This window comes from Quercus robur, chromosome 9, assembly GCF_932294415.1.
Source record: "Quercus robur chromosome 9, dhQueRobu3.1, whole genome shotgun sequence".
NCBI lineage: Eukaryota > Viridiplantae > Streptophyta > Magnoliopsida > Fagales > Fagaceae > Quercus > Quercus robur.
The window spans coordinates 51,178,170-51,188,046 of NC_065542.1; the positions used below are offsets into that span (position 1 = coordinate 51,178,170).

Genomic DNA, 9,877 nt, shown 5'->3' on the forward strand with positions numbered 1-9,877 from the left:
TATCAATGTCTACAATCCAATTTCCATTAGGATCATTGATGCCTGCAATGCGATTCCGGCTTCTTCTATTCAGGGCAGTAATATGGAAAAAGGTGGTGTTCCGCTCACCCTGAATCAGCCAGTTAATCCTAGCTTTCATCCCCCATAGCTCATCCTCCAAGTCAAGAATCTTCTCCATTTCCCCAGAGAGAAGCTTATGAAGGCCAATCAACCTTTGCGAAGGATTATTTGCAAGAGCTTTCTCTGCACCAAGGAGTCTTGCAGTCAACTTCCTTTTCCTCCAAAAAAATATCTCCAAAAACTTCTTTATTCCAATTCTTGGCTTTTAGAGTAAAATTTGCAACTGCACTGCAAATGTCTTGACTATGCCCTTCCCAGGCTTCCCTCACAATATCAGGAAAACCATCATGACTTAACCATATAGGTTGAAAGCGGAACGGGCGAAGGCCCCTGTGGCCAAGGTTTGACTGCAATGATAAGAGAAGGGGACAATGGTCAGAACTGATACGGGCCAGGTGAGACACAATGGCATCCGGATATAATAACTTCCAGCCAGAATTAACCCAAACTCTATCAAGCCTTTGTTGAATTACATCAGATACATCTCGGCAATTCGACCAGGTGAATTTAGGACCAGAGAAGCCTAAATCAATAAGATTGCAAAAATCCATACACTCATTATAAGCAAAAACCCTTCTACTATTGATCCCATTTCCCCCAGATTTTTCTTCCTCTCTGGTAACATCATTAAAGTCCCCCATTACCGCCCACGGGAGATTATGTCTAACTGATAGAATTTTTAAATTGTTCCATAACAAACTACGCTCCCGAAACCGGGGGCTACCATAAACAGCACTAAGAAGCCAAGACTGAGAAAGGGATCTAACCTGGACAATGGTATGAATCTCCTGTTTTGTAGCAGAGAGGATGTCCATTTCCACAAGATCAGAGCGCCAAAGAAGCCATATACCCCTAGCAAAACCAATAGTTTCAGTCGAATAAGCCCCATCAAAAGGCAGGCCCCTGATAATGAAGTCCGCTCTCGGCCCATCAATTCTGGTTTCCGTAATGACAAAGATGGCTGGTTGATGCCATTCAATAAGGTCAAGAGCAGTCTTCTTAAAGTTAGGCTTCATAGCCCCTCTGCAGTTCCATCTTAAGATGTTCATAATGGGATTTGGATTGGATCGGGCATCAAAATAAGTCGGGGAAGGGTCCTCACCCGTCTCCCTCAACTTCCATGTTTGTTTCAACTCTCTCTTCTCCCGAATAATTTCCGGGAAAAGATTCACCGCATGCTTCAGTACACCCAACGGACCCAGACTGCTGTAAATATTGAGGGTGAGTGCTATTGAAGGGACTGAGAACTGCAGAAGTTTCACCTTGAACAAATTTCCCATGATGATCATTTCGATGGGTCTCTCTAGCAGGATTTTCCTCTGCATTATCACTGGTTCCAGAAATATTTCCTCCAAGGCACTCAGAGATTTTTCGCAGAGGGGTTGCACGAATAGATGCTCTTGCTGCTGGGACATCAATGGAGGAAACTTTGGCTGGTCCGTCAGGAAGTGCCAATATGGGTTCGGAGTGGTGAACCATGCCTCGTCCGTCATCGGAAGGTAGCCCAGCCGTGCACTGACCTCCGTTAAAGGGAAGATATTCTTCCACGCCTCCATTTCCTCTACATCGAACCATCCCATGATCTCCGTTGGGTCCCGTTGAATTCCTGCAATTGTTGATTTCCCCATTGGAAATATCTTCCCTTTTAGAAATCTCGCCCAGTGGAAGTCTTGAGACATCATTTGCAGAGGACCCAGCACTAAAGTTAAAGATATTGTCTGTTTTGAGTGGGGTCTTAGGAAGCCAAGCATTTTGTTCCCAACCCAAACCACGGTTATTCATGCGGTCAGCAACTGTTTTCCTCAGGTTGGGTTTAGTTAAAGCATTAGCTGCTTTATAGGAAAAACCCTTTTTGCCCTTAGGAAGACCTTGACTAGCACTTGTCTTTACTTGGTTTTCTTGGTTTTTTCCTCCGTTGTGTCTATCAATCCCAGCACTAGACGTAGAAGCCTTACGCTTCATATCTTTTCTATTGTCAGGGACCACGTCTCGAGGGATTGCCTGGGGATCACTTGATTTTGGTGGAGCATCTTGTCCCCTAGTCTCAACAACTCTAGTTCCGCTTGAATGGGTGTTGTACTTCCCATTAGATTTTTTCCTACGTGACACAACCATCCACTCACCATACACCTTGCCCACTTGATCTGACTTCAAACTAGTACTTGGATCCGAACGTTCCTTCAATAGTTCACCAGTATCATCACTTTCCAGCGGAATAGAGGAGCTTTGGTTCCTCGGTGGGGATTGCGGAGAGGAGTTCATGGTAGTCTCACCCGAGCTTCGAATCATCGCAGGACAGTACTCCTTCCGATGACCTAAACGGCCGCATTCAAAGCACAGCATGTTGATCCCTTCATACTAGACAAGCTGAACCATTTTACCAATTTTAACAGTGTTGATGAGAGGTTGTTCAATATTGACCTGTACACAGAGTCTAGCAAAATGGCCTCTAACACCATTTGCAGTATAGGAGCCTATGCGCAGAACCGGTCCAATGGCTCGACCAATTTTCTTTAGCATGGTGGGTTCGTAAAACTCAATAGGTAGCCCAGGCAGCCTTATCCAAACAGCTACGGAGGAAAGAGAAGCTTCCTCAGCTTTAAACTCCGGCTCCCATTTCCTAATGGCCAATAACTGTTGGCCAACAAACCAAGGGCCCCCTTTCAAAACCACCTCAAGGTCCGTCTGCAGCTTAAACTTAATAAGAAAAAAATCATTGTCTAAATCAATGATATCCATTCTACCAGTCGGCATCCACATAGTCCTCAATTTGGTAGACAGGAAAAGAAAGCCCACTTTCCGCCCAAACGTTTTGACAATGATAGCATTTCCCCAAGGCTCACGGATTCTGATCTTTTCTTCTTTAGACAGAGAAATCGCAACCATACCTTCACATAGGCTCGACTCCTCACAGTCTGAGTCTGCTTCATCCTCCATGAAAGCATCAAAACCAAATGCTTGTTCGTACGCCCCAAGAATATCCCCCACCAGCTTGTCTTTATAGCTCCTACCTGCATTTGCATTTGAATCAGAGTTCCCAGATTGGTAGTCCCCTTCACAATGGTTATCTTTGAATTTCTTGGGGCTTCTCTCCAGTGCGTCACTTTCTTCAGAGCTTCTTTCTCTCTCCATCAGCTTTCTTGGCACACACTTATTCATCAAAACAAAAACATAGAAAAATATTCTATCTAAGGCGTGGTTGGTACCCTGTAATAAATCTCGAAAATTGCAATAGTGTTCAAATCCTTCTATCCTAAATATCAAATTATTAATAAATAAAATACTAAAAAAAAAAGCTTGACACAAAAAACGGGTCTGATATTCTAAACTGTAATATGAAAATATGAGATACCTTACCATCTGGACAAAGGACAAGTCAAAGGCATTGTCAAAACTAGATTTGTTTGCAAATCTATATATTACTAAAAGCTAAAGCGTGGCATTTATTGCTGCTGAGCTCCTGTTGCACCATCTCTTCGCCACATAATTATTATTTATTATTTATTCCTTTTTTTTATTACCAAAAAGAAACATAAATAGATTATTGACTTTACAAATTTATCTTTGTTGGTTTTAACATCTATATATATTTCTTTTTTATTTCCAATTTTCCTATAATTTTTTTACATTTACTTATTTTTTAAATATTTACACTTTTTTCAACCTTTCTTCTTCATTTACCTTTTCATCTCCCCACTACCCTCTACTTTAATATTGTTATTTATCTTTCCCTTCATCTTCCTTTATTTGTCTTTTCTTATCCCTTCCCTCTTACTATAAATTTGTCACTCTTTTCCATTCTTTACATAGTTTTCTCTCACAAAAAAGATCTCTCTCTCTCTCTCTCTCTCTCAATGTTTAGGTGGATTTTTATTTTTTATTGCATCTCCGCTTTAGGTTGATAAGATTTTGTGTTTTTAAAAACTCTAATTTAGGTTGATACGATTTAGTTTTGTGTTTTAAGTTATTATTATTATTTTGCTCTTTGATTGTTAAATTTTATCCGATTACATTAAAAAAAATTAAAGATAGTAAATAAAATTAAAATAGTATTCCATTACATAGCATTATTTAGATAATTTAGTGTTTATTGTTATATCTTTCAATTTTTTTTTCTTCTCTTCTGTTTTACTCAATATTGAAATTCAACCACATCCTCCTTATCATTAAATTATTTATATTTTCTCTCTCTTTTTGTTTTAAAAAATGAAAAATGTAATATTTTACTTAAATTCAAATAAAAGAAAATTGTGCTCATCAAATTGTACTCATTTTTTTTTTAACATTTACACTTTCTCCAACAAATTGTACTCTACATTTACATTTTCTCCAACCTTTCTCATTCTCTTTACCTTTTCATCTCCCCAAACATTCTACCTTGATATCACTCTTCCTCTTTCCTTTTATCTTCCTTTATTTTGTTTATTTTTATTATCATCCTCTTAGTATAAATTTGTCATTCGCTCTTTCATTCTTTACATAATTTTCTCTTACAAAAAAAATGGTTATTTCCCACTCTTTCTCCCTCAATTTTTTGGTTGGTTTTTATTTTTATTTTTCTTGCATCTCTATTTTAGCTTGATAAAGTTTTGTTTTCTTTAGAACTCTATTTTGGTTGATGGGATTTAGTTTTGTGTTTTAAGTTTTTATTTTTTATTTTTTTATGACTTTGATTGTTAAATATTATCATATTGCATTATAAATAATTAAAAATAGTATATAAGAATGTACTATTATTATATTACATAGAATTATTTGGATAAGTTAGTTTTTATTATTATGTATTTTATTTTTATTTTTTTCTCATATCATTTTATTTAACATTTAAATTCAGCTACATCCCCCATATATATCATTAAATTATTTATATTTCCACTCCTTTTTTATTTTAAAAAATTTAAAATATAATATTTTGCCTAAATTAAATAAATAAAATTGTCCACATTAAGTGGAGCAATGCTAGGGAAGCACTCATTCTCACACCCAATGCATCAAAGGAAGAATGAAATACAAAACAAATCAAGTTAGAAACACTAAAAAAAAAAAAAAAAAAACTAATAATGCATATTTAATGTCATAGAATCATCATCAAATTTTGGAAAACGATAGGTTGCCAATGGGGAGAGAGAGAGAGAGAGAGAGAGAGAGAGAGAGAGAGAGAGATGGTATAGAAAAAAAAAATTAATACAAAGTAATAAAGAGTAAATAAAGAAAAAAAACCAAACAACAATTAGTAATCGTTGATTGGAAAACAAAGAGGTTGTAAGGAGAAGTAAAAAATAAAATACAGATTACCATGTGGAGAACATTAAAAACTTTACAGTGTAGTAACATAAACCGTTAAAATCACTTAAAAAATTAAATCAACAACCAACAATTAGATACAATCATAGTACTAAATTTAAATTTAAAGCTAATCAAACTCTAACTATGGAAACCATATTAATCATGACTAAAAAAAGGATGTTATCTGATAGTAGTAGAAATTACATAAGAAATAAAGTTATAAAATTTAAAAATCCATTTTTTGACATTTCATTTAACCTTATTTATAATATATATATATATATATATAGGTTCCAATCTCCTAACTTCTGATCTAGATCTGAAAACTGGTACAATTCCGAGTTTATCATTCCATCTTCTTGTGGAATCTCAGGGAAAGGGGGGGGGGGGGGTAAGCTACAACAAAAGGGGGAGAGTGCCGTTCTGGGCAGTCTCAATGCGGAAGCATAAATAGGTTACAAATGTATTTCTATTACAAGTGTAAACTAAGGTACAAACTGAGAAAGCCATCTGATTACAATAGTAAAGAAGGGTTTCTGAGTTTTGGGAGGTTGGAGTTCTGAGGTAGTATTGAAACTGGACCTAAGAAGACCTGCTGAAGACTGGAGCAAAGGGTTCCTTTTATAGCTGGAGGAAGCCTTGGATCCGTTCAGGAGATTGCGGAAATCATGGAAGGTAAAATGCTTTTACTCTCAGGTGAATATCTTTTCAACCGAAAGTAAACAGTAACTTCAATGATTCTGTCAGGGTACTGTTGAGTGAACAGTAACGGTCACTGTTCATGAATAGTGTTCTGTCCCCTTACTTTTCTGAATAGTAATTCTGCACAATGTTCTGGTACTGTGTAGTGAATAGTACTTTGTTGGCAACTTTACTGGTGCGGGTACTATTCCTGGAATAGTAACCGGGTTGCAAAGGTGGTTCTTGAGCTAATCTGCGGCTTCTGGAGCTGTTCTAGAGCATCCGGGAGCTATTTTGGAATTTTGGTAGAGACAGGAGAGTTCTTTTCTTCTGACTCTAAAAGCTTGGATTTTTAATTAGTATCATGGCCAGATGGGTATCCATTATAGGGATCCCATGGAGGATCATAGTCACAATTATGCTCATGATACTTGGCATATTGATTACAAAAACCACAGTACAGGATAGGTTCATAATTTGCCTGTTGTGTTACTAACTGTCTGGGTTCAATGTAGACAATTCTTTCAGTATGGAGAGCTGTGGAGTAGGGTTTGGTGGTGAATACTGAAATTCTGCCAGTATTCCCAACAAAGTGGTAATTCTGCCATAGCTCATTGGTGACATCTAAAATCTCATTATTGAAGTAACTTCTCCAGCAATCGGCAAGAGCATAAGGGTCTTCATAAGAGAGGTAGGAGTCACCTTCATACCAAGGGCCATTATGAGTGTACCCGTTGATGAGTACAAGATGGTGCGCAGGTCGGACAATCATCCAATTGTTACTGTCCCATTGTGGGAGAGTGCTCCAGCATCTGATGAAGACAAAAGGACTATTGATTCCTGAAACAACCTGTTGTATGATCTGGGCGAACTGGTTGATCTGAATATGGCTTGTTAGCTTGATGAGCTTGATGAAACCATATTCAAACATCTGTGAAAGCCAGCTTGGATTTTCTTCAACGGACCAATCTTCATAATTGATTATTAGGCTGGGGAAGGGATGTTTCTTTTCATAGACCCTGTGGCTACTTCCAAAGTATTCTTCCCAAATTGACTGGATGAAAGCATTCTCAAGGTCATCTGAGTCTTCACCATAAACTGGGAAATGGGTGATGACCAGAATTTTGAAATGCTTGAACCATAGGTCACATGATTCAGACATAGCCTTGCTTCCCAAGATACGAACTTGTATGTCGGTAGGCAAGTTGGCAACAACACTTCTTAGCTGGTTTTGAGTCTTAAGACTTAACCTAGCATAATCAGTGCCCATAATAGTCGTTTTATCCATTGAATGGACATCCTCTTTGCCAAAGAGTTGACTAAAAGAGATTTGGCCTATTTTAATTTCTGCCTCAAGATTTACTAGGTGTATTTCTAGTGCTCTGAGGGTTTTCTGAAAAAGGCGATTGTTGCTTTGGGTAAAGGCTCTCTGAAGGTTGTCAAGGATGATTTTGATGAAGGGTGGAAGGTCTGTGTATATTCCATTTGTAAATTGGAAATTCCTAGACAAAACTTCATGTAAGGTAATAGCCACATTTCCACTGGAAAATATTATTCTAAGTGGAACAGGTTCTTGAAGGGATATTGCTTCCCTGGGTTCTGGACCAGAAGAAACGCCTTCATGCCTTTGATAAGGAAAACCCTAGATAGGGGCTTTTCCTTTGTTCGTGCTTGAAGAAGCCATTTTCCACTTACTAGTGGGGCAAGTATAATGAGTTATTTGCTTTTCTTCCTGCCATGTATGAACAAAATGGTTATTTTTGAAAACATTTTTTTTTAAATCATGCAATGTCATGAAGCAAATACTGTTATACTGGAAACATGATAAAGATTTATGAAACTGATTGAGGTTCAGAGAATCTTTATTTCTGGAAAGAATAGAGTGATCAAGGTTCTTTTCTTGATTTGGATTTTTTGAAAGGATCTTGGCATTGACAAGGTTAAGGGTTTTTGAGATGGAGACTTCTTGGAGACTGTTGACGTCTTTAGGTTCTGGGCTGCTGAGAAACTTAAACTTAACTGGTTTGCCAAAAGGATGGGTAGTGATTCCTTCATTATCCGTGATGAAAGGGTACAACAGACACATGAAAGGGTTTCCTAAGATGACCCTATTTGTCATATTTCTGACAAGAACAAATGTGGTTTTGAAACACGTATTGTCTTGGCAAACATGTGCTTTTGGGATTTTGAATTCAATTTGCATTTTTCCTCCACTTGCAGGAGTTAACCTTTCTTTCGTTTTTCGGAAGTATTTAGAGGGAATGATTCCTTTGAATGCAGTTGAGATCAGCACCTGAATCTATTAAGGCCACTACCTCAAATTCAAAATCTTTGCTTATGACAATCTTGACATTGGAGTGCCATTTTTGGAAGTTAATTCTATTGATGGTTTGCAAGAACGATCTATTGGTTGGTTCTGGCTCCATATCTGCAGTAGGGTTAACTGTTTCATCTACTTCTTCATCAGAAGGGTTCTGTAATGAGGTGCCTTCCTCATTGCCTTGATGAGAAGTGTTTTCTAACTGTTTGATTCTTTGGTCCATGAGACTGTGATCAACCCTAAGGATGGTTAATTCTTGCTTAAGGCTTCTCACTTCTGATTTGGTATCCTTAATCTCTTTTTGGAGATCTTGGACGGTTATCTCTTTCTTGGATTTGGTAAACCTATTGTAGATTTTCTCCGAATCAACTTTGGGTTCCTGGGCCCTAGGTTTGGATGTACTGGCTTTCTTAACTAGGTTTTGTGGAACTCACTGAGTCTTTGAGCTTTTTCAACTGGGTCTTCGATATGTTCTATGAGATCTAAGAGCAGTTCTTCTTGCTTGGAAAGAACACTGATAGTCTTGTTTCTGCAACAACTATCTTGGCAAGTTAATATTTCATCTGTGCCACTAGAGGAGCTAGAAGATACTCTAGAGGTTTCAGAGGATGATCTATACAGCTGGTGTATCTCTTCTCCATTGGACTCACTTTTTAGGTGGTCAAGTTCTAAGAGTTTGAAGATTTCTTCCTTACTGGTTTGGTCACTAATGAGGGTGTTGATAAGGGATTTGGCCTTAGCTTTACACTCTTTCTGGAAATGGCCTTTCTTTCCACACTTAAAACATTTTCCTGATGTTTTAGGTATGAATTTTCCTGTAGACTTGGATTTTCCTTTCTTATAGAAATCATCATTTTTGAGTTTTTGTTTTCTATAGTACTTGGAGGCTGTTTTCTCCCTATAGGATTTCTCAGAGGGTTCTTCTCCTCTGTGTTTGGATTTCCTTTTGGGGGTGACTGAAGGTAGGCCGTATTGGGTACAGAAATTTCCTATTTCGTACTTGGCTTTGCTCTTGTTGGCTTGGCTTTGGATTTTGAGATCTATACACATCTTCATTCCTTCATTTCAGATTGTGCTAGAGATGTCTCCGTAGGTTAGGTTATCATAGTCTATGACACCTAAAGGGCTAGCAAGAGTTTCTTTGACCTTCTATCCAAACAATGTGGGTAAGCCATTGATGAACTTCTCCTTCCAGAATGGAGAGTTACAATCGCTTCTATGCATGACCTGGGTGGTGAACATATCTTCATACCACCGATATTCTCCAAGGTTCTTGCATCTAAGGTCACTCAACTGGTCGTAGATCCTAGATGTGATGTTGCTGGGTTTTCCTACGAAGTGTTTCATGATCGTATAGATCAAGGCATTGACTCCGTCGGGAACACCTATTCCTATGCGTTCATCAAAGATGGGGTTCTCATTCTCATCTTTTTGGACAGCATGCTTAATGTCTTCCTTGGATGTCTCAGT

General features: G+C 37.9%; 2 protein-coding genes across 2 annotated transcripts; both read right to left on the reverse strand.

Annotated features, from left to right (window-relative positions):
• Positions 1 to 224: 224 nt before the first annotated feature.
• On the reverse strand, positions 225 to 1,169 carry LOC126701173 (uncharacterized). The gene has a single exon (XM_050399294.1). The coding sequence runs from the start codon at positions 1,167 to 1,169 to the stop codon at positions 225 to 227; it is 945 nt and encodes a 314-aa protein (XP_050255251.1).
• Positions 1,170 to 8,821: 7,652 nt separating this feature from the next.
• Positions 8,822 to 9,457, reverse strand: LOC126701174 (uncharacterized). Its single transcript, XM_050399295.1, has one exon. The coding sequence runs from the start codon at positions 9,455 to 9,457 to the stop codon at positions 8,822 to 8,824; it is 636 nt and encodes a 211-aa protein (XP_050255252.1).
• Positions 9,458 to 9,877: the final 420 nt, after the last annotated feature.

Bases quoted from the DNA above. Each gene is read 5' to 3' on its own strand.
- LOC126701173 (XM_050399294.1), bottom strand. From the start codon at position 1,169: ATGAACATCTTAAGATGGAACTGCAGAGGGGCTATGAAGCCTAACTTT.
- LOC126701174 (XM_050399295.1), bottom strand. From the start codon at position 9,457: ATGTGTATAGATCTCAAAATCCAAAGCCAAGCCAACAAGAGCAAAGCC.